Genomic DNA, 25,736 nt, shown 5'->3' with positions numbered 1-25,736 from the left:
CATAATTCAACATTCAGCTCCATATAACATAACAAGTCCAACTATCATTTTGTATAACTTTTCTTTAAGTTTTAGAGGTACTTTACTATTATATAAAATACCTGACACTCTCCTCTATTTCAATAATCCTTCTTGTATTCTATATAAAACATCTCTCTCAATCCCATCGTCTTTTTACAAAAAATGATCGTAAATACTTAAACCTCTTAGTTCCAAACAACTTGTCATTCCCTATTTTAACAATTATTCATTATGTCTAATATTACTAAACTTAAATTTCATATATTATATTTTTACTCTACTAAGCCTAAAACCTTTCACTTCCAGTGTTTACCACCAAGATTTGAGTTTAGCATTTACTCCTTTATGTATCTCATTTAACAAAACAATATCAAACAACATGCACGATGGTACCGTATCTTGGATGTATCCAGTAAGTTTGTTAATTAGTGTAAAAAAATATAGACTTAGAACTAATCCTTGATGTAACCCTATCTTTAGTTCCTTGATGTAACCCTATCTTTATGGAAAATGTTTCAATTAATCCGCTTGAAGTCTTCTCTCTTGTCGTTATGTCCTCATATATATCTTTAATTAGTTCAATATATGATATGATAACATATCTCTTTTCAAGAAATCTCCATATAATTTTTCTTGAGACTCTATTATAAGCTTTTTCTAAGTCAACGAATATTATTTTATTCTAGATATTTTTCAATAAGTTGTCTGAGAAGATGTATAACTTCTATTGTCAACTTTCGAAGCATGAATCTAAATTGATTTTCGGTCACCATAGTCTCCTTAATCTTTTTTCAATTACTCTTTCCTAAAGTTTCATGGTATGACTTATTATTTTAATACCCTTATAATTTGCACAATTTTGTACAACTCCTTTATTCTTATATAAGAGTATTAAAGTACTTATCCATATTAATCAAACATTTTTTTTTCAATATCAATTTAAATAACTTTGCAAGTTATTCAATATCTTGTTTCTCTAGGCACTTCCATACCTTTATTGGAATATCTTGTCAACTACTTTTCTATTTTACATCCTATTTAAAACTTGTTCTACTTCTGAAGTTTGAATTTTACAATAAAAATTTAAATTTCTATAATCATTTTAGTTACTTAAATTATCTAAATTAAGTTGATCACCTAAACTTTCATTAAAAAGATGATGAAAATATAACTTCCATCACACTTTTATTTCCTCATCATTTACTAGTATCATATTGCACTCATATTTAATACATCTTTTTTGGATAAGATTTCTTATCTTCCTCTCTCCGCTTTAGCTATTCTGTAAATGTCTCTTTTGCCTTCTCTTATATCTCATTTTCGATATAAGTGTTCAAAAGTTTTATTTTTACATCATTCACTGCTTTCTTAACATTTTTCTAGGTTACTGTATATCTTTAAGTTTTTCTCATTCTTACAAATATATAATCCCTTATAGGTTGTTCGTTTTCCCTTCACTTTTTTCTGTATGATTTATTCTACCATCAAGATTTTTTATTTGGTAGTGCACGTCCTCACCAAATACGCTCTTGGCTACTATTTTTAACTTTGATACCATTTCATTTCATGTCATATTCAAATCGTCAAGTATTTCTCTTAATACTTGTACTCCTACCCTCCTTAAATATATTTTGTTTCTCATCTTTCAACTTCCACCATTTAATTTTAGGAGTCGTATATATTTCTTTTATTGATACTATGTTTAAGGCGCATATCCAACACTAATTTATGTTGGGTAGTTTAGTTTTCTCCAAAAACGGCGTTGCAATTTTTACAAATATTTCTATACTTCTTCCTAACCATAAGAAAGTCAATTTGTGATTTATTATTCCCACTTTTAAGCATGACCAAGTGTCCTTCTCTCTGAAAAAAATGTATTAGCTAATATAAGGTCATATGTTATCACAAAATTCAATATAATTTTTCCTTCATTTCTTATTCCAAACTCATAACTCTCATGCACCCTATAATATTCTTTATTTTTCACTCTGACATGCCCCTTTAAATTTCCTCCTATTAAAATCATTTTGTTTGATGAAATATTTTGTAATACTTCATCTACGTCATCCCAAAACTTAGATTTGGCGTCTTCATCTAATCCTACTTGAGATGCACATATCTAATTATGTTAATAGTTTCTTTCGTTACTACTATCTTGAGAGATATAATTCTATTCCCTTTTCTAATTAATTTGCAATTTCATCCTTTAACGAAGTATCTACAACAATACCTAATTTATTTCTTGTTTTACTTCTTCCAGTGAATCATAACTTAAAACTCCAATTCTTTATAATATTTGTCTTCTCTCCTACCCATTTGATCTCTTGTATACACAAAATACTAATTTTTCTTTTAATTATCATATCTACTACCTCTATTGTTTTATCAATGAGTGTTCTTTGTTCCGTGTTCTAAATATTAGACCATTAATTTTGCTATAATATTTATTCTTATCCAACCTATAGTGTAAGAACTCTTGCATATTTAACACTATGCTCAAATTCTCATAGAGATGTAACAGTCCTTACTAATATGTTACAATCGAACCTCGTAATGAGAACTTTTACATATTTAACACCACCTAAGTTCTCAAGATATACGGTCCTTGCCGAGATGTTACAATTGGACCTGTAACGCGTTCCTTTTAGGAAACAACCTAGCATTAGCACAATAGTTTAATGGATCCATTCATTGAATATTTGTCTAAATTCAACGCTGACTTGCTACCTAATGCAATTCTCACCCTTTTACATCCGAGCTTGGGGCCAACCATGGCAGGGGCTTATCCGAACTCTCTTCATCATTAAAAAAACACTAAAATTCCCCTCATGTTGTCGTCCTTCCTCACACTTTGTCGTCGTTGGCAGCCAATCGTCGTCACCATCTTTGACACAGTCATCATCGTCGTTAATGTTCCATAACAACGAGCACGATTAGACCCTTCAATTTAGGTGGAGGTTTTTCTTACTTCTTCCTTTCTAACTACCTTACACATGATTAAACATACAACATAAATAATATTAGGGAAAAAATAATTTACAATTATATAATTATGAAGTAGGAAGTAGATTAAAGTTCTACTCTATGTGCTTGATTGTTGTCATAAATTATTTTAGTGCTTGATGATAGGAAATAAATAAGAATTTCATTGAGAATTAAATTAGACCTTTATTAGGGGAATATTAGAGATAAATTCTTTAAGATTTATATTATGTCTCGTTAGAAAAAAAAAAGAATAATTGTATACTTATATTTACCTCTATTTGCTTGGTCATGTTTTTTATATTTACTTGTCCTTTTCATAATCTAATTGTTGTTGCTCTATTAAAATTTATTAGTGAAACTTACAATACATAAGTTGAAATCTAGAAATAACAAGGAAAGCTTAAAAGAATCCCTTTAAGAAAATATGAATCATAATGAAAAATAATAAGTGAACCGATAACAAATAACTATCTTGAAATAGTCCCCTACAACCAAGTAATAGGAAAAAAAGCTTCAGCTCATCGCTCATAAGAAAGTATGTAACTTCTCAACTAAATTAATAAAGGAACGGGCCTAACCCTTGTGTCGTAGAATTTTGGTTCTACAATTTATAAAAGACGTGAGATTATTTATACCAAATTAGTAATAAAATAATTCTCTATAAATATAGAGCATTTCTGTTGTGCTTTAAAAAAAGCTTTTGACTCTTTCTGTGAGTTCATAGGCTTTGGCCAAATTAAGATGAGTTTTCCTCACTGAGTGAATTGCAGATTATTTACCTTATTCTCATGTGAGAAGCACTTCAGGTGAATTGCAGGTCATTCACCCTATATATGTATGCATATGTGCATATGCATGTATTTCGTATTAGGGGATTGTGGGTCGTTCACCTCATCTATATATAATACATCCTTATCGGGTGGGGTGCGAGTTGCTCACTCTTATCTTATAATTTTATATGATGTATTTTCGTATCAGATAGCTTATAATTTTATATGATGTATTTTCGTATCAGATAGCTTGCGGGTCATTCACCTTTATTGATAGGACACTTCCTTGATGGATGGATTGCAAGTTGTTCGCCCACTTAATAAATTATGTTGAGTTTTTGGATAAAGTAAGACCAAAATGTGTGTAATGTTGAAATCAGAAATTAAAAAGAACTGAAGAAATTAATTAAGAAGAGAATAAAAGACGAATAACGAGAAAAGAGTAATAATCAAATGGTGTTTAAGGACATGAAAATATAAATTATAAATTATATTGTTGTCCTTTTTTATTATATTTTCATGCGTGTCTCTCCTTTCTCCACTTTGCATTATGTGTTCATTATTCTTTTCCTTTGACCTCTAGATTAACAAACTTGAGACGATCTTAGAGATTTAGTCAATATATGAAGGATTGCTCAGAGATGCTCAGCAATAGTTTTGGAGACAGGTTTTGTAGAGTTGATTTAGTTTATTTTTCTTTATTACATAGATTGTTATTTTATGCAATTTTGGTACTTTGGTGTCTTATTTCATTATCTGCATGAGGCTAGTTTATCAGTAGTGTCATGGATATGGCAAAGTCATTGTTTTAAGACAACCAGCTTATTAACATTTTCTACATCATTTAATGAATTGTTACATATAGTCTAGTGTACCCTGAGGGATTATTTATGATTTTTGATGCAATGATAAATATTGTCCGAGAAGAGAGATTATCCCTCATATAGGGATGAATGCCTATGGGTTGTGATAATTTAAGAGTCGATTTCACTAAGTTGCTTGTAGACATTTAAGTACAAAATGAAGGTTCAAGCTATTAAAATTACCTTACAAGTTGTGGTAAGCAATACTTTATAAACTATATTAATTACTTTTTAATTCCATCGGGAACTATTCAATTTAATTTATTTTTATTTTTGATTTTTTTTTTATCATTAGACGATCACAACTCTTGATATAAATACATCTAATCCAATTGGTGATCTTAAGGGGCTACTTTCTACAAAAGAAGTAATTTTATGGAATTTTTTTCATCCAAAAAATAATTATACAAATTACGAGTTAACTTCTCTAGTGCTCTACCTCCCCTATCCTTTTTCTTATTTGATATTTTAAATCAAAACATTCTTATTGTGATAAAAAATAAAGAGACCTAGGTCAAACTCTTGTTGCACTTGCAGTTGAATCAATACTAGTCAGTTAGAAAGTTAACATCAACCCCATATGAAAGGGATGCATCTTTATAATAGAATAGTGAGTCCCAGCTTGCCTCTGAATTCTATTTCTTTAAACTCTTCATTATTATGTTTTTATTATTATTTTTTATTAGGTGTATTATTTGATATCTTTTATCAAAATAGGTATTAGTTTTTCTTCAATTTTTGTGATGAAATTGATATTTATAAATGGTTCCAAGATTAACAAAAATGCCATAGAAAAAATTGTATGGGATAATAGAAAAGAAATTCATAAGATAGTTACCCATGGATTATTCATTTTGAAACCATTCTTCTCTCCTTAAAGTACTTCTCCAAGAGTTCAACTCTCTACAATTTATATCTTTTAACATATTAATTTATTCTGAATCTAGTTTGCAGCTAGAATATTTCCATACTAAAATGAACAATAATAATTACAAAAAAGTAATTTCCCTAGCAAAATATAACAAAAGCATTATATATTAACAAGAAAAAAGGAAGATTCATTGGTTGAATTGTTATTCTTACATAACAATTGAAATATATTAAATATTTAATCTAACTGAATTACACCCCAAAGATAATTTAACTTGTTCTTAGAAAAAAACCCAAGGAATTAGTTTTACATAGCTGCATAATATTAAGTAGCATAGAAATACTAATCACAGGTAAGAAACTCATGTACATTAACAGTGAAGGAACAGATATTATAGAAATGAATTTCTAAGGCTGAAGACAGAAGTTCAAACTTCCAAGCATTAGTTCACTGTTTGGAAAATTGCGGAATAGAGAATAAAATTCATTTACCAGTAAAAAGAAAATAACGCTGGCTAGGAGGGAATCCTTTCGAAAGAGACCACTAATTATATTTAATAAGTATGCATGATTACCTCCAATGAGAAGGCTCATAAGTTCTGAAAAAGACATGAGTTCTGTTTGTGTTGACCTTTGTCTTAACCCAAAAAGCCCAAGTGTTTAAAGCAATTCTAAATGCAGTTTTGATAGACATTCCAAGCTTCACTGCTCCTTCAGCCTGGAGATAGCAACCACTACAAAAGGAAATAATATCACAAATTCATCACCCATTGCTAAAAACTTACCAATAACTTAATTGAGCCATGCACTAGGAGGTTGATGAGTAATCTGCCCCTACACATCTTCAATTACAGACCAAACCCATTTTTCTTATATGCACTATACTCCTTAAATAATAAAAAGAGGGCAAACCATCTCATGTATATTGATGTTTAGACCACCTTATAAGAAATTGAGAGCAGCCATGGTCATTAGCATGTTTAATCCATCTTAATCTTTTTGTATTTTCTTATTAGTATTTTTGGTGTTTGAAGGGTGTTCCTTGTTGGGACCAGTTGGTGAGATAAGAGGGGTGAATAGTAATTGTACAATTCTAAACTACTCTTGCTACAAGTTTAGCAATGTCACCAAAAGATTAGCAGCAGGAATAAAAACAAACATAAGAAAGCACATAGCAATAGCTAAAACAGAGGTTTACATGGTTCAAAACTCTCATTTCTACTCCACACCCTATAACTCTTAGTGAGTCACTCCTAGAAAGCCACTATCTTTTTCCTTCATGATGAACTACTGAATATGGATAAACCTCTTATGGCATGCAAAAGTTACAAGAGCTTAATGGAGGAACGCTTAAGATTACAAGGAAGAAGCTCTAAATTTAACCAATCCAATTTTTGTCACCCTTAAAGCCTTCATCTTGCTCCATATTTTTAGGCTTCATTCCTCTTCAATCTTCACTTGTTGTTTAGCTAATCTTTTGTGGATTAGCAACCTAAGTTTGTCAACAACTACTTGAGTCAACTGAAATCCACTAAGCCACTATAACGCTTAGGTCATCTGATCATTGTAGTTCAACTATGTTAGATCAATGGCTCCTTCTGGCTATCATATTGTAGCATCAGTCGACTAACCCCAACTCATTCAATTGCCAAGTTGACTCAACAACAAAAAGAAATATTTTGTTCATTGAATGATCACCTCAGTCGACTCTTTAGTGAATTTCAATTGAAACCTGAATACGATCATCCTAATAATCGAGTCTCCGTCAAGTTGAAGACTACCCTTGCCTAGGAGTACAAGTCTCTCAACTCTCACAACTCACCACGGTAACTTTGTTGGATTTTGTATGTGTGAATCTATGCGTGTATAAACATGTTTTCGAAAAACATACCGTGGAAGCGAAATAAATTTCTAAATTATTACAACACATATGACATGCATCCGCAGAAATACCCATGTACAAGACATAACCGTAAATTAAAACTTCATTTAGAAATTATACCTGTCGGATGACGTTTAGTGGAAACGACATCAACTAGAAACCTTGCAAAATTTCCCTCTATCGATATCCACACCGAGTTGTCTTTAAGACGGCTTCACAAGCCACAAGTTGTTTCTCTCCGTTTGGTACTAGTCAAACTAGGAGACGACGTGAGAGAGGAGAAAAACCCACGGCTTGATTTGGTGCTCGACAGCAATTGAAACGGGGTGGCACCAAAAGGAGATTTGACAGTGCTCCCTTGTAGATCTGGTGATGCTCCAAGAATTTCGGCCACCTTTTGGCCCGAAGAAGGAAGGACAGGTGATGCGCGTAGATTATATATGTAATTTTACACTATTTGACACACATCTACTTATATTTCATGTCTATGATCTATGTACTTTTGCACCCTTTTCTATCATATTTCAACATAATTATTACTTTGCATCCAAAGATCTGCTCGGTGTTTGTTTTCATTTTCAAGAGCAATTTCTAGCGGGAAATCTAGATTTAAGGATGCAAAAGAAGATCACTTGAAAAAGATCTCTTCCCCGTGGTGAGGAAAGCAAAAGAATGCAGTGCCCAAGTCAAGTTCCAGAAGGTAGCCATGCCCAATGGTGCAGCCAAGGAAGCAAATGAAGACAGGTCGTGCCAAATGGCACGGCCAGGAAGAAGAAACAGCGTAAGAAAAGGGGAGGTCGTGCCTAGAGGCACGATCGTGCCTCTTGTTCCAACCAATTTTTGAAGGGGCCATACCAAAAGGCACGGCCAGGAGCTTGCCCATGCCTTTTTCCATAACCAGATTTGCTGAGGCCGTGCCGGGAGGCATGGCCATGCTTCCAGAAACGCAGATTTGAAGATTAGGCCGTGCCAAATGGCACAACCCAAAAGGATTAAACAGAGAAGACTCTGTTTTGGTCGTGCTATCTGGCACGCCAGAGAAAGCTTTGGTCGAGCCAAATGGTATGGCTAGGTGACCAAAGCCAGAACCAGCTTGGCTCTGGTCGTGCCAAATAGCACGGCCAGTGAGCCAAAAGGCAGTTTGGTCGTGTCTCTAGACACGGCCACCCCGTGCCTTACCTCTATAAGAGGGGCACTTCATCTCCTCCACAAGGGAGGAAGTTTGTTGGACGGAAGGAGACCATCTAGGTTAAATCCTTACATCCGGAGGCGTCGTCTTAAGCGATCCGAGGCCGTCCTGTTGCTCCATCCTCGTCGGCACGCCAAGATCTACATCTAAAGGCTTAAGTCAACATCAAAGGATAAGATTTTCTCCTCTTGGATTTCTGTTATTATGAGTGTTTGGATTGCATTTCTAGCTATTATGGAGTAGATTTAAACTGTTCTAGAACGTAGGAAATAATTGTAATATGTGAATGTTGTAAACTCTATTGAACTGTCAATTCCCCTTGTTTGATGAAGCTTGTATGCATATGTTCTGTTCGATGAAATAGTTGTAAGAAGACTTTCTTTAAGGACATGAATTTATCTACCTAGATTACATTTCTGTATGCGTAGATCTCATTTCTATAATAGATACATTGTTGTGTGTATATATCTGGGTCTGAGCATGAACCTGAATTTTCATTGAATAGATTCATAGTTTGTTGTCTCTTTTGAGTATACACTCCGATATAGCTCGGAATGGCCTTAGGATACTTGTTTGAAGTTGAGTATCTAAGGTAATTATCCTTCTATATGGAACGTAACCTCCTAAGGGAGAATAATTCTACGTATAGACAAGTCTATCACTTGACGTAATGGGCTTCCCCTAATCATATGTCACGCAAGTGACCTACGTAATCTAGAGACGTAAACCCGGGGGAGACCTTGTGACAGGAGGTACTCTACTAAAAATTCGGACTCTCTAGATTACTTCTTCACTTGATAGCATACTTGGTTATTGGTAGGGGAAGTACTCTGATACACCATCACGGGATGGTATTCGGTAGTAATTTAGATTTCCCTGCAATCATATAAGTAGAGAACTAGGGAAGGACAAATTCACAACATTAATCATTACAATAAATCAACGGCCTAGAACATTCACTGAACTAAGGACTTCCTCAATTTACTTTCTTTTACTTTCACATTTTAGTCGAAAATCTCAAAACAAACACTTATCGATTTTGTCTATCTAAATTCAAAGTGCAAAACCAACTAGCATTTAATCTTCAGTCATCATGGGATCGACTTATAAATTTTATTATTTAACAACGATCGTGCGCTTGCGGTTTATCACATCAAGTTTTTGATATCGTTGCTAGGAATTGAATGTTTGAATCTAGTTAGTTTACATTAGAATTTGTCTAGACAATTCCTTAATTCTTCAATTCTTTAATTCTTTAATTCTTTAGCTCTTTAATTCTTTCATTCATTATAATCTAGTTAGTTTTCATCTTTGCATTATATTCCCTTTTTTGCATTTTATTTTCTTTCCTGCTTTAATTTTGTTACTTCATGTCTATTTGTTTCTAGCGCATTCCCTTTCAGATAGACATGGACTCCTTGAAGGCGAAGCTGATTGCTCTAATTCATAGGTTCAACCAAAATGCAAACATGAATTCTTATATTATTTTTTTTATATTTGTTTTGCAATAGGTCATGTGAAAAGTACTCCATCATTATTTGACCTGTCCTTATGGGGTTCCATCCCCAACTACAATCAGAGGTCGGAGCAAGGTTATTGTGAGGCTTGTAAAGTAGCGAGTCATTCCATTGCAACTTGTTTACAGATAAATAATTTGGTGAAATCATTGGAAGAACTTGAAAGAAAGCTCAATAAAGTGGCTTATTCAAATTCACATTATCAAATATCCAACCAGAGAAACCCCCAAAATGTTTTTGAAAATAATCAACAAGTAGGAAGGCAGAATTATTTTGGTCCGACAATGGAAGTTCAACCACCATCTCAAGAAGATAGATTGGAAAAAATGACGGAAGTTTTGGCCAATTAAGCTCAAATGCTCGTGGATATGAAGCAAATGATTAAGAGCAACAATGTAGACTCATCTTACATTGAAACATCAACTCTACTCTCAACTTGGGAGGACCTTAGATGAGCATTATATGTGAATATGAGCTTGAGGAATAAGATATAGAAGCTTCATCCCACACTTTGAAAGATAGATTATGGGAAATGTGGGAAAGCTTCAAAGTCTCTCAGACTCAATCAACTGAGATGAATAATGATAATGTAAATAAGCTTGGGACAAATGAAACAGAGAATCTGACAGAGGAGTGCATTACTTTAATTCCAATACCTCCTATTGTCAATAATCAAGAGGAGTCTTCCCTTTGGCCTGCTATTGATGAAGTTGTGGAAGGAAGTGTAGGGAGCTGTGTTAAGGAAGTAACATCTCAAGAATCACCCTTTTGATCACACAACCAATTGATACTATAGAATTTGTAAGAATAAAATTGGTTGATGATATATGTATAGGGACCACCACCTTTAATTACAATACCACCTGAACCAGAGCTAGAACTATCAATTGATTCAGAAGAAGTCACATCCACTTGTTTAGTACTTTCAGGTACCTCTTAACAATGTAAGGTTAGTATTTCTAGTGATCTTGTAGAAAACTTCATAGAGGTACCTATGATTGATTTTGTTGGATGTATTCTATTTTTTATAACTGCTTAACTAAATTTGATATGGTTCTAGTTCTTACTTATTTAACATGCATGTAGGAGGTATGTTTTTCTTATGGGTGTGCAGGTTTTCAAGAGACCAAATATTGGATGCTCGCCCTGAATCATCTTCGACCGCCAGAATGGACTCTTAAGGAGATAAAAGACAACGGTGATACACTACATTGCTCTTATGATGATAGCTCTCTTCATAATAATATGGGTCATTAAAAGAAAAGTCCGGAAGTTTCTCACTCCGGCAAGATCATGATTTCGATGAGCCTAATGAGGCGGTCAAGCTAATGACCTTAAACAAGCGCTTCTTAGGAGACAACCCAAGTTCAATCTTGTTTTCAATTTAATTTTAATTTATTTCCGGTAATAATTCAAATCCTTTACTTAATTTTTGTTGTCTATCTTCTTTTTATAGGTTTAAAGCTGTGGAGGAGTGTGAGCATTAGATAGAGGAGTGTCTTAAAGAACATGAATGTCAACCATTTGGAGTCCATCACTTGGTAGCTTCTCTAATTTCAAAAACCTCCTCCATATTTTATTTCTAGTTTTTATTGAGGACAATGAAAAGTTTAAGTATGGGGGATGCATACTTAGAAGCATATATGTTGGGTTATAGTGTAGATTTTGATAATAAAATTTAGATTTTGATCATAATAAAATTTTTGAGACATTTTGAGTTACACTATCCACACTATTACCTGATTTGTCCGAGAGTAAACTTCTAACACGATCATTATCTAGAGATCATGAGTTACACTTTTCAGTGCTAGTATATTTAGTGATTTATTTTTTCTGTCTCTAGTGAATCAAAATGAGTATAGCCTTTGTTTGATAACAAAATATTTCACACATTTTCATTTAGAATCATGTTGTTAGGTAATTAGTGCTAATATGTTTGGTGATCTACTTTTCTCTATCTTCAATAGTAGGACATGAGCATGGTATTTCATTGAAAGGATCAAATTCTAATCTAGATTAAGGATCTCTTTACACTCTACCTTATTTTGATAGTTGAAGATTCTTAAAATAGTCATGATTCATTAGACTTGATGAGTACTTGAATGCCCATGATAATTTCTTAACTATATCTTGGTCATTAGATTGATGCTCGAATCATTAAAGCTCATTTGGAAAAACAGAAATCCCACCAGTTGCATCGTTACAAATGTGCAATTGAAGAAGAAAACCCATATATTAAAATGAAAAAAAAAAGTTAATGAAATAAGAGATTGAAAAATTTGTTGTCATGAGTGGAAACTAATTGTTTGTCCCTTTGAGACCAAGTTAGGTTACTGGGAAAACAAACATTAGATTTCTCTTGATATCGAGCACATTCTTTAGACTTTGGATAGATTTAGGAAAGATGAACTAAGCAGTGATTACTGCTGGGAATAACAGGAAAAGATGGTTCAATGACGACTTGACTAGGATTAGGAATTGATACTTGAGAAATTTATATCACGATTTGCACTGAGTACGAAAAACTTATTCCTAGGCTAAGATAAATCCATTTATAATCATGCTCATTATTAAAATTGTTTGATAGAGTTAAATTGATTCATCAAGGATTATTACGCACTTACTCTTACACATGCTTCTAGATTGTAGAATTTTGTTTGATAACAATTAAATGCTTTCTTGTAGATCATTCTTGATTACGCTCATTAGTTTCACTAGTTTGATGAAACTGAATGGAATCACTAGGGATACACATTATTAGCTCATGAATCCAGATTGCAGAGTTTACTTGAGGACAAGCAAAGGTTTAAGTCCGAGAGTATAATGTGCGTAGATTATATATGTAATTTTTCACTATTTGACGCAAATCTACTTATATTTCATATTTCATGTCTATGATTATGTGTTTTTGCATCCTTTTCTATCATATTTCAGCGTAATTACTACTTTGCATTCAGAGATCTGCTCGATGTTTGTTTTCATTTGCATGAGCAGTTTGGAGTAGGAAAAGATTTAAGGATGCAAAAGATCACTTAAAGAAGATCTCTTCCCCGTGGTGAGGAAAGCAAAAGAGTGGAGTACCCAAGTCAAGTTCCAAAAGGTAGTCATGCCCAATGGCATAGCCAAGGAAGCAAATGAAGATAGGTTGTGCTAGGAAGAAGAAACAGTGGAAGAAAAGGGGAGGTCGTGCCTAGAGGCACGACCATGTCTCTTGTTTCAGCCAATTTTTGAAGGGGTCGTGCCAAAAGGCACGGCCTGGAGGTTGCCCATGCCTTTTTCCAGAACCAGATTTGTTGAGGTCATGCCTCCAAAAACGCAAATTTGAAGATTAGGTTGTGCCAAATGGCATGGCCCAAAAGGACTAAACAGAGAAGACTCTGTTTTGGCCATGCCGACCAGTAAGCCAGAAGGTGGTTTGGCCGTGTCTCTAGACACAATCACCTCGTGCCTCACCTCTATAAGAGGGGCACTTCATCTCCTCCACAAGGGAAGAAGTTTGGTGGATGGGAGGAGATCATCTAGGTTAAATCCTTGCATCCGGATGCGTCGTCTAGGCGATCCAAGGCCATCCTGCTGCTCCATCTTCGTCGGCACGCTAAGATCTGCATCCAAAGGCTTAACTCGACATCAAAGGATAAGATTTTCTCCTCCTCTTGGATTTCTGTTATTATGAGTCTTTGGGTTGCATTTCTAGCTATATTATGGAGTAGATTTAAACTGTTCTAGAACGTAGGAAGTAATTGTAATGTGTGGATGTTGTAAACTCTATTGAACTACCAATTCCCTTGTTTGGTGAAGCTTGTATGCATATGTTCTGTTCGATGAAATGCTTGTAAGAAGACTTGCTTTAAGGACATAAACTTATCTATCTAGATTGCATTTCTATATGCGTAGATCTCATTTCTGTAATAGATACATTGCTGTATGTCTATATCTGGGTCTGAGCATAAACCTGAATTTTCATTGGATAGATGCATAGTTTGTTGTCTCTTCTGAGTGTACGCTCCGATATAGCTCGGCATGGCCTTAGGATACTTGTTTGGAGTTGAGTATCTAAGGTAATTATCCTTTTATATAGAACGTAATCTCCTAAGGGAGAATAATTCTATGTATAGACAAGTCTATCACTTGACCTAATGGGCTTCCCCTAATCATATGCCACGAAAATGAACTACGTAATTTAGAGACGTAAACCCACCTTGTGACAGGAGATATTCTACTGAAAATCCGAACTCTCTAGACTACTTCACTTGATAGCATACTTGGTTACTAGCAGGGGAAATACTCTGATATACTATCGCGGGGTGATATTTGATAGTAATTTAGATTGTTTTGCAATCATATAAGTAGAGAACTAGGAAAGGACAAATTCATAGCATAATATTCACCATTACAATGAAACCAAGGCCTAGAACATTCACTGAACTAAGGACTTCCTCAATTTATTTTCTTTTACTTTTACATTTTAGTTGAAAATCTTAAAACAAACACTTATTGATTTTGTCTATCTAAATTTGAAGTGTAAAACTAACTAGCATTTAATCTTTAGTTTTCGTGGGATCGACTTATAAATTTTATTACTTGACGACGACCGTGCGCTTGCGGTTTATCACATGAGCAGGTCAAGCACACGCTAAGGGAAAATGGCAAAGAAAAGGTCCGGTCAACTTTTGGCCAGAGTCTTGCAAAGGGACGGCAGCAAGGGAGGGGGTGACACACCAAAAACCAAGAGGAGACAAACCCTTAATAAAATTTTAACCCTCTTGTTTTATGAAGAGGTATTTATAAACCTCTTCATTAAGACTTAGGAAACAAGTCAGCCCAAGCCTAATCTTATGCCCACATTATATGTGTTAGCTTAATCCACCTACTAGAGGTATGATCCCAAACCCAAACATGTCTCATGAGTAGGCCCAATTTGCCTACAAGAGGCATGGCCCATTATCCCTTCCGTTGCAATAAATATTTTCTATATTTATCCTTTGTTTGGTCTAACCAAATATAATATCTCTTTTTGAGAATCTTATTCTCAACTTACTCTTAGGTCTTTAAAAGATACTCGTAGTACATGTGACCTAATAGGTTCTCGATTATATTAGTCATTTATAATTAATCATTAATTATGAATTGATCATGAGTGACACCTAGTAGTACATCGTTATGATCCCCAACTGACCGAAAAATCATAATTGATTTCAGAACATCTTCTGAATCTTTCAGCAGTTCCAATTATTAGTATGCCTATTTCTTTCACTCATCGTATACTCACTTGGTTCAGGACATTATCTATGTGTCAGTCCCCACTAGGCTAACTACGTCACATCTAGTCCAAGTTGTAGTTCATTATCCTATAGATTTGAATTACTCAAAAATACATGTACAAGAAGACTATCCTCTTGATGTGTTTGCTTTGGTTATGACAATAGATCATAAGATATACGTCTCCTTATAAATAGTGGTGAATGTTATGTGGGCTATTCAAATACTTTCGGACATATTAACTTATACTCAATCATCCCAGATCTACACCTCTTAAGGGATGTCCTATTAAGAAGTTATATGTCTGCATAACTAAAATGACTTGAATACCTCAAGTCTAAAGAAACTTACACTCGAGCTGCAATGAGATCTTCATCGACATATAAAGAATCACATGAAATCTCATAGCAGATCACATCCAATAAACTAGTTACTCATAACTAACATTTACATGTTAATTCTCAGCATTGGCTGCTTGGATAAACCAAAGAGTATAACATATATTAATCTCTCAGAATTAACAATGTCTAATCTCATCAATTCATTGACTAGGGAAGGTTGTAATAAGTACATAATTACACATGAAGAGATACTCACTAATTATAATTCAATTACAATTTCTCTTATACTATGCTTTGTATTATGGAGTTTATTAATTGAGTTTAAGAATACATACTCAAATAGTGAATTTTATTTATCAAGTAAATAACATAATGTTTAAAGACGATTATCTTTAGCACACCTCTCAAATATAACAAACTTACGTTCACAACTTGACTTTGCCACAGTAATTGTCTCTTATGAGGTTACTTGTTCCTTTGATGCACTTGAGCCTTCGGCTCACTCTATATACCATCCTTTACGCTTCACCTACGTAATGTGTCTCCATCAATTGTCATTAACATTGATCTAGATTCTCCTTATCCTCCGGTCCCTCAAATATCCCATTCTAGCATTCTTCAATCTCTACTCACCTTGTGCCATCGAGATGTCAACTTGGTCGTGCTAAGTCATGCTCCAAAGTTACTCCAACACCACCTCAATGCTTCTATCTCGTGAACCCTTGGTTACCTCATACAACCTTCTCTAATCTCCATAGACCTTTAAACCATTGAGAATATCACTTTTACCATGCAAGTCATTATCAATACATCACTCAACCTCGTCAAATCACAAGCTCTCCAGACTCCATGTGTCCCCTATAAATCCTTGAACAACTCAAATACATATATCAAATACGCATGTAAGACTTAACTTAAACCCTTTGCACAAACAGGGCGAGCTAAACCACTTGAGACACGATTACACCAATAATCTCCTTTTTTGTGTTTGGCAATTTGTTTTAGGGAAATTAATATAATTCATGCCATGGGACCTAAACATAGGCTCCCCCTTCACCAAATCTCCAAATTCATCATTAGAGGAGAATATCTTAACCTTTTCTTTCTTCTCCCTCTAATTCCAAATAGGCTTCTATTAATTCCAACATAGGAGAACGTCCTAGAGGAATAAGGTTTTTCACTTAAACCTTTTCTCTTTTCTCCCTAGCATATATAAAAAAAAACCTTATTATTGAACTTGTGCATTTATAATAATCTTTAACTTGTATTCATAATGCTCCAATGAATTCCAACATGAATACCAAGTTCTCTTGATCATTTCCCAAAGTTAAATATGCCAATTTCTATTTTCAACACTTTACTCATTCCATGATCCAGCCGACTGAACACAAGCCTAGTTGGCCCTATACCAGGTCTAGTCGACTCAAAAATAGTCCTAGTCATCTCTACATTTAAAACACTCATTCATGTCAATTTCTAAAATGTATCAGAAATTTCTCAAACCTCTGAAAAATCCAAAAATTTGCAAAGAGGTTTGTTTCACCTATATTTACTTGAAAAAATTGATTTAAAAAATATTCCTAATTTCGAAGTTAGACACTTTTGTGAAAATTAGATAAATTATTCGATGAACCTTAATCTAAAATCCTATTTTTGATTCAAATCAACTGTATCTGTCAAATTCAAACTGAATTACACCCTTTGCATCAATTTATTTGACATTCCATACAATTGAAAAACATTTCACGCCTCTTGAATATATCTTATATGCTTTTATACATGAAACGTTACCCAATGTGCCAATTTCCTCGGATCAAGCTCCTTACTTATCCTCAAAACAATTGGCACATCGTAGAACCCTCTAGTAACTCACGCATCCCATCTTTTCGATCCAATAACTATGGGTCCTAATTGGGCTTATAAGGTTCTCACTAGAGCTCCCAACTCTAGCAAACCTTTTATGTCTAAATGCCTTCTTGACATTATCACCCTATATGGTTCTCCCCTACAATAATTGAATGCTTATATAGCATACACTAATGCATCAGCCCTTGGTGATGGTAATCAATATTCTAAACCAGTAGATTATATGTAGGTCTTTGACTTTCCTAACACCATCTAGAGCCTTAGACCAATTTGTAAATTGTTCAAGGTCTTTTATAAATATTTAAGCTTTTATCCTCGAGGCTTGGCTGTCCAATTATAGTTTCCTTATTCTAGGTCTCCTTGGACATTCATAAGCCTAGATATATGTTTATCCTTCTTAGGTTGCTTTCATATTTACCTTCTACTTTCCTATCCCTAAGCAAAGTAGTTTGATGTGGCAAAAATTTGCCACTTCGATGGACCTTTTTGGACCCCGTGGTAATTTTGATGTAATCAACCAAGTTGGTTAGGTCCTGCGTTTTGTCTGAACCCTGTGTCTGAGTGTGCAGGAACTTAGGAGCGCAGGAAGTCGAGCGGAAGACGCAGCTAACGAGAAAGACGGCACAGGAAGGGAGCCGACGGGCTCGGTACGTCCGAAAGACGAGAGAGCTGCGGAAGAGTACTCCGGTGGAGCGAGAAGAACTTGCGCGGCGTTCGAGAGAAGAGAAGCCGGACGGAAGCCTGCTCGAGGAGAAGGCCGGGAACTGGGTTTAGGTGAGCCCTATTCCGGATGGCCGCAATCACCCAAGGAGCCGAACCGGAGCAAGTCAACTGGAAGTTGACTTGTCAACGGTTCGGTCGACCGAACCTATTGATCGGTCGACCGAACCCTTCTATAGCCGAAGCCAACCGCAACAGACACGTCGAATGCCACGTTAGAAGCTGACCGTTGGTGAAGCTGATCGGTCGACCGAACCTCCTGATCGGTCGACTGAACCGAAGCTAATCCAGAGACTTAGTCGAGCAAGATGATCGGGCAAACTCAGCTGGAAGACCGTTGGCCGATCGGTCGACCGAACATAAGGATCGGTCGACCGAACAAAAGCTTTATCCTCAGAGACTACACCTGGACGGAAGACTTGGCAGGTACAGCAAGTTCGGTCGACCGAACCTGGGGATCGGTCGACCGATCCCTCTCGAGTCAAACCTGATCCCGAAGGATCAGGTGATCTGATAAGCTCGAGAACCCCTATATAAAGAAGGTCTCGGCCAGCTTTAGATCACAACGAACAAGTGAACGAAATTCAACTCTTGTACTCTCTAGTTAAGCAATAGTTCTGTGCTCTTCAAAGTGTAAAAGGCTTCTCCGCCTTCAGAGAAGGAGTTTCTTACTGCGCCTTTCATCGCCCTAGATTAACAACTTTCTTGGTTGTAACCAGGTTAAAATAGCTGAGTCTTTCTTTTCTATTCATACTTTAGTTCTGTTTAATCTTGTAGCTATTGCATCTATTTGAGTTTAAATTGGTTGAGGAGGGTTTAGTTTTCATTTGCAAGCAATTCACCCCCCTCTTGCCGGTCCCCGCTGCACCTACAAGTGGTATCAGAGCCTGACAGCCTCAGAAGGACTAACCGACGTCTGAAGCACTAAGATCAAAACAATGGCCGGCTCGAACATTCATCCCCCGAAATTCGACGGAGATTTCACTACATGGAAGCGAAAAATGGAGGTATTCTTTAAAACAGACTTTGATATTTTAATTACCATGAAATATGGTTTTGCAGCTCCTAAAGACAAAGAAGAAAACACGTGGAGCAAGAAGGAGCAAGCCGATTTCGTCGCCAACGGAAAAGCTGAATTCCACCTCCTCAGCGTTCTGCCACCTCAGGAGGTAAGTCGGATCGGAAGCTACGACTCAGCGAAAGATATCTGGAAGAAATTCCTGGAGCTTCACGAAGGTACCTCTGAAGCGAAGCTGGCGCGGCGCGACATCCTCCGGACACAACTAACAAACCTCCGGATGAACAACGGCGAGAAGGTAGCGCAACTCCAAGCGAGAATCAAGGAGCTGATAACGCAACTAACGAACCTTGGAGAAGAAGTAACCAACCGGGATTTTATCTGATACGCGCTCAATGCCTTCCCGAGGACTTCAGAATGGGCGTCCTTAGTAGATGCTTACTACATCTCTAAGGACTTTGAGGTAAATAGCTTAGAAAACTTGTTTTCAACTTTCGAACTTCACGAGTCTCGACTTGCAGAAAAACCAGTAGAGAAGTCAAACCTCAACGTTGCCCTACGAGCTGAAAAGGACGATCTCGACTCCGATGCGTCAATCGACGAAAACGAAGCTGCGTTAATGGTAAGACGTTTTAATAAGTTTTTTAAATCTAACAAGTTTAGATCGCAGTCAAGTAAACGCCATCAAAAAGGAAGGACAGTCCGGTGCTACAATTGCAACAAAGAAGGGCACATCAAGGATGATTGCCCAAAATTGAAGAGCAAACAGAAAGATAAGGAAAGAAGGAAGAAGCCAGCTCGACCCAAGCACAAAAATCTGAAGGCGACATGGGACGACTCTTCATCCTCCGAGTCAGAAGTCGAAGAATTCTCAGGATTAGCTCTACTAGCTAACCATCAGCCAGAAGAAGAGTCAAGCTCAGAGATGAGCATCGATGAAGGGGGAGGAACATCAGAAGAGGAAAGCTGCAGTGAAGGGGGAGCCTCACCAAATCAGGTAAGTCAGGTACGTAATCTTACCCCTACTCAGTCCTTTCGCTTTATTAAAGCACTTTCTAAAGAGTTAGATAAATTTGAAAAGGAAAAGGAAAATTTGAAATTAGAAAATGCAAAGTTAAAAAATGAAATTCAAGAACTGAAATCTGATGCATGTTTAAAAGTAAATATTTTTCCAAAATCAAAAATAAAGTTATATGGAAAATTAAACTGGTATGTTAAACATTATCAGGGTCAAATTAGGAAAATACCAAGAAACTATGTACCACCTAAATTCCTGATTAATTCAGTAGGAAGGAACCTCTATTGGGTTCCAAAATCTGTGCTAAACTAATCTCTTAAAATTAAAAACTTTATAGAGAGAAAATTAAACATTTTCTTTATGAAGGTTTTGTCTAAGGAAGTGGTTGTTGCTCCAATAACCAAGAAAGTCTAGTGCCTCGCCACGACCTGGAAGCTGAAATATTGAAACAAAAATGTTTAATTAACTTTCTGAAAAAGCATTAAAAGTAGAATTAAAATGCTTTGAAAGTGTACAAACATTTTTTTTCCTTTACTAAGTTTTGGAGTTTTGGAAATTTTTAACTTAGAAACTATATTTTAACAAAAAAAAAATTCTCATAACACTTGAATAATGTTTCTTCATTTTTACTTAGAAATTCCTTGTGAAAATTCTAAGAAATTATTTTGCTTAGAAACTTTTTCTATCTTAAAGACCTTGCTTCCCCGTTTTTGCTGTGATCAAAGGGGGAGAGAAAAGTACAAGTTTAGGGGGAGTTAGGAAAATTAAAATATATCTGTTGTCTCTCTAAACTATGTTGCAATTTTATTTATTGCAAATTTATGCTATACTTGTTAGTTTAGTAATTTTCTTAAAATTACGTTTGTCTATTTTTAACCCTAACTTGAACTTGGGTTGATGCACATCAAAAAGGGGGAGATTGTTGGACCCCGTGGTAGTTTTGATGTGATCAACCAAGTTGGTTAGGTCTTGCGTTTTGTCTGAACCCTGTGTCTGAGTGTGCAGGAACTTAGGACGCGGGAAGTCGAGCGAAAGACGCAGCTAGCGAAAAGGACGGCACGAGAAGGGAGCCGATGGGCTCGGTGCGTCCGAAGGACGAGAGAGCTGCGGAAGAGTATTCCGGTGGAGCGAGAAGAACGTGCACGGCGTTCGAGGGACGAAAAGCCGGACGGAAGCCTGCTCGAGGAGAAGGCCGGGAACTGGGTTCGGGTGAGCCCTATTCCGGATGGCCGCAATCACCTAAGGAGCCGAATCGGAGCAAGTCAACTGGAAGTTGACTTGTCAACGGTTCGGTCAACTGAACCTATTGATCGGTCGACCGAACCCTTCTATAGCCGAAGCCAACCACAGCAGACACGTCGAATGCCACGTCAGAAGCTGACCGTTGGTGAAGCGGATCGGTCGACCGATCCCTCTCAAGCCAAACCTGATCTCGAAGGATCAGGTGATCTGATAAGCTCGAGAACCCCTATATAAAGAAGGTCTCGGGCAGCTTTAGATCACAACGAACAACTGAACGAAATTCAACTCTTGTACTCTCTAGTTAAGCAATAGTTCTATGCTCTTCAAAGTGTAAAAGGCTTCTCCGCCTTCAGAGAAGGAGTTTCTTACTGCGCCTTTCATCGCCCTGGATTAACAACCTTCTTGGTTGTAACCAGGTTAAAATAGCTAAGTCTTTCTTTTCTGTTCATACTTTAGTTCTGTTTAATCTTGTAGCTATTGCATCTATTTGAGTTTAAATTGGTTGAGGAGGGTTTAGTTTTCATTTGCAGGCAATTCACCCCCCTCTTGCCAGTCCCCGCTGCACCTACAGACCTCACTACGATGCTTCCTGTATAAATTAACACGCGTTAAAGGGATCGCTAAGAGTCGGCGAGGTCCCTCCGATGCCTAAGTCATCATGGATAAAAAAAAAGTAAAACAATAAGGAAGAAGTTTTGATCCGAGTTTTATACCTTTACGCCAACCTTTTATAGAGAAGCATGCTTTGAAACTAACGGATTATTAGATTTGTAAATTGACAATTGCAGGTTGTGTGCAGGTCATGCCCAATTTTGATCTAGAGCGAGGCTCGTGTGTTGGTTTTTACCAAAGTGGAGCCGACCACATAAGCTAAGCCTGCTATGCTGGAAGGAAGTTATTCCTCAATGTAACATAGTTCAATCATGAAATTTACTCCTGAAATTATCATTACTTACTTGAAATAAAAATTTAGCATAGGTAAATAAACATAAGAATTAACCCTATGCATAGAAGGCTTGAAATTTAAATTAAAATTAAAACTAAGTGGCAATGGCTTCTTCTTTATCTTTGGAGCTCCTCTTGAATTGAGCCTCAAATCTTCTTCTATTCCTTTGGCTTCTTCTTCTTTATCACCTTCCTTAGGCATTTAGTGTTGTAATGGTCTCTCTCGGCAAGTGAAGCAAATGATATGGTCTTTCATCTTCTTTGTTTCCTTCTTCCTACAACTTGGATTAGCAGATAAATTAAATTACATATACCTTCTTAGCCTTTCGTTTGACAAATGGACACATATTCTTGTAGTCTCCTCTTTGATTGTACCAAAAGCACACTTCTTTGGTCTTTACCTTGAGTGGAAGCACTCAAGACTTTCACTTCTAAGATCACTTCTTCACTTGTCTTAGAATCATTCTCTTCTTGAAGAGGTGGGTGGTTCCCTATTCAACTAATCCAATCAAGTAGGTCTTATGTCCACCATAACTTCCTAAATGGTCTTGAAGAGGCAGATGGTTCCATATTCAACTCATCTAATGAAGAGGCCCTTATGTCCACCATGATTTCCTCAAGGGTTCCTCCTCTTCTTGTGGAGTTTTGGATTTTTCTTCTATATGGAACGTAATCTCCTATTCAATTAACTCATGGACTTGAGCTTCTTGTTCTTGAACTTCTTCCTCTTGCTTGGAATTTTCCAAAGATATCTTGCATTCTCACATTCCTCAATGTCATCCTCAATCCTCTTACGCACAACTAAAATAAGTGACTTTATGATCTTATTTCCTTCATAAATTTTGGTTTATAGCTTCATTTAATCCTTTCCTTGGATTCTTCTTCCTTCCCCATCTCTAGATTCTTCACACCCCGAAATGTTGGGCAAAATTGCTTCCAAGGTTGATGTTGAACCAACATTCCACCTTCTCTTTCCAAAAACTAAATGTTCATTGTACAATGGAATCTCAAAATCTATCCTAGTCATCATCTTTGATGCTCTCACATAGTCCAAACCACTTGGAGTGGCAATTGAAGGGTTTTTTCTGGCTAGTGCTCTATTGACGATTAGTCCAACTTGAACTTCCTAACTCTAATACCACTTATTACGATAGGTTGGTGAGATAGTCAAATACGCTAAAGGGGATGAACAACAATTGTGCCTACAAATGACAATTCTGAACTATTCTTACTACAAGCTTTGCTAGGTCACACAAAGATTACCAATGGAAATAAAAACAAATACAAACAAGCACATACCAATTGCTATTATGAAGGTTTATATGGTTCAATGCCCTCATTTCTATTCCACAATCTATGACTCGTCGATGAATTACTCTAAGAAAGTCATTATGTTTCTCCTCCTTTGTGGTGAATTACCAAAAGTGAAGAAACCTCTTATAACATACAAGAATTATAACAGCTCAGAGGAAGAAGACTTAAGATTACAATGGAGAAGCTCTAATAGGATTGAATCAATCCTATTTTTGTCAACCTTACAGCCTCCATCTTGCTCCATATTTTTAATCTTCATCCTCTTCAATTCTAATTTGTTATTCAGTTGAATCTATCGTCGATCAATCAATTGGATTCATCCATCAGTCAACTACCTTCTTTGTTTGCTTTAGCTTGAGTCTGCAAGCAACTAGTCAACTAGAATCCACCAGTAGTCAACTCATCCACTATAGTCTTTATGTCATCCGACCATTCCAACGCAATTTTGTTAGATTAACGACTCCTTTTGGCTTTCCTACTATAGCATCAATCAAGCACAATCAACTCAACCACGAACAAAAATATTTTATTCATTGGTTGATCACCCCAAGTTAACTAATTAGTCGACTTAGATTTCCAATCAACAAGAATTTCTTCTAGCTTACTTGAACTTGACTAGACTATGATCATTATAATAATCAAGTTTGCCTAGGTTGAAAACTACCCTCACCTAGAAGTACAAGTCTCTCAACTCTCATAGCTCACTGATAAGTGTGAAATATATAGGGTTTTTATCATATTGTTGCATTACATTTGACCCAGTTTTACATACATAATTTGATATAACTTGATTTTATGCTTCATTTTTATATTTATTGTTCCTAGATACTGCTCTTGTAAATTTTGAATGACAGGAATGAAAATTGGAGTGAAACGAGGAGTGAAAGACCAAGCCAGAAGCCCTGCCCTACCACGGGCGATCGTGGCTAGCGCCACGACCCATGGCAGGCTCTGCCGCCACATCACGGCTTGCCCGTTGCCAGCAACACAAGCCGCGGCAGGTTCGGCAGCCACGCCACACACTGTGGCTGCTAGATCTGAGCTTAATCGCCGACATGGTTGCCCGCCGTGTCACGCGACCAACCTTAGTGCCTATAAAAGGGGATTCGATCAGATTGGTTAGGAGACTTGGACCGAAGAACTTCATCCCCCTCCTTGAGAGAGGGTTTCCCCTCTTGGGGAAGCCCTAAAGACATCATCTTCATCAACTCCGACCATCCGTCTACCTCCAGCGCAAGGGAACTATACCAAAGACACCGGGAATCTTCACCCTAAGCATTTCTTATCTCTATTCTATTTTGATTTGTGTGAATGCTTTCATTAGTGTCTTTGGATTGTAATTCTTCTATTATGGAGTAGCTCTCATGATTCTAGGATACAGGGAGTAGCTCTTTTATTATGTGAGCATCTTTTTAGGTAATCTATATGTTTGCATGTTTCTTGTTCGATGAAATGTATGTTTATGGTCCAGATTTACTGTATTAACACAATCTCGATGCCAAGAATACGAGATTCGTATCCCATAAGGGATTGGGGATAAACCGAAAGGAGAACCCGACCCTCCGACCAGTAGAAAACAGAGACACGGAGAGTCGAATACGAAACTGCAACCCAATTTGCAACCCAATTTGCCGCGAGGAACCCTAGGCAATCATAGAACTTAATGGATCATACCTAATACGTTAAAACGATTAGGGTTAATAAGTCATTGTAGAAGAAAAAGTTCACATTGGATACCATAGAATGGTCTACCTACATAAATACACATTGAGGATAAGAAACCAAACATAGATTAGGTGTTTACAATATTTGGATGAAACCGAAGTCCTAGAATTGTCTTCACCACTACCTTCTCTCGGTGATCTCACTGCCATTTCCTGTGATAACCCTCTGCTCTCTCTCTCTCTCTCTATGAT

General features: G+C 36.3%; 1 protein-coding gene across 8 annotated transcripts in view; it reads right to left on the bottom strand.

Annotated features, from left to right (window-relative positions):
- Positions 1–25,736, bottom strand: part of LOC122034197 (protein trichome berefringence-like 7) — a 61,155-nt gene that overhangs the window by 26,524 nt on the left and 8,895 nt on the right. For 7 of the 8 annotated variants that reach the window (XM_042593330.1, XM_042593333.1, XM_042593334.1 and 4 more), the window contains one exon: positions 6,085–6,243. The exons of the other annotated variant lie outside the window; for it this stretch is intronic. In XM_042593330.1, coding sequence (XP_042449264.1) covers positions 6,085–6,243 — 159 coding nt within the window. The remainder of the gene's footprint in view (positions 1–6,084; positions 6,244–25,736) is intronic. 8 annotated transcript variants of the gene reach the window in all.

The sequence above is a fragment of the Zingiber officinale genome, chromosome 11B, assembly GCF_018446385.1.
Source record: "Zingiber officinale cultivar Zhangliang chromosome 11B, Zo_v1.1, whole genome shotgun sequence".
NCBI lineage: Eukaryota > Viridiplantae > Streptophyta > Magnoliopsida > Zingiberales > Zingiberaceae > Zingiber > Zingiber officinale.
This window is presented reverse-complemented; position numbering and strand designations above follow the sequence as displayed.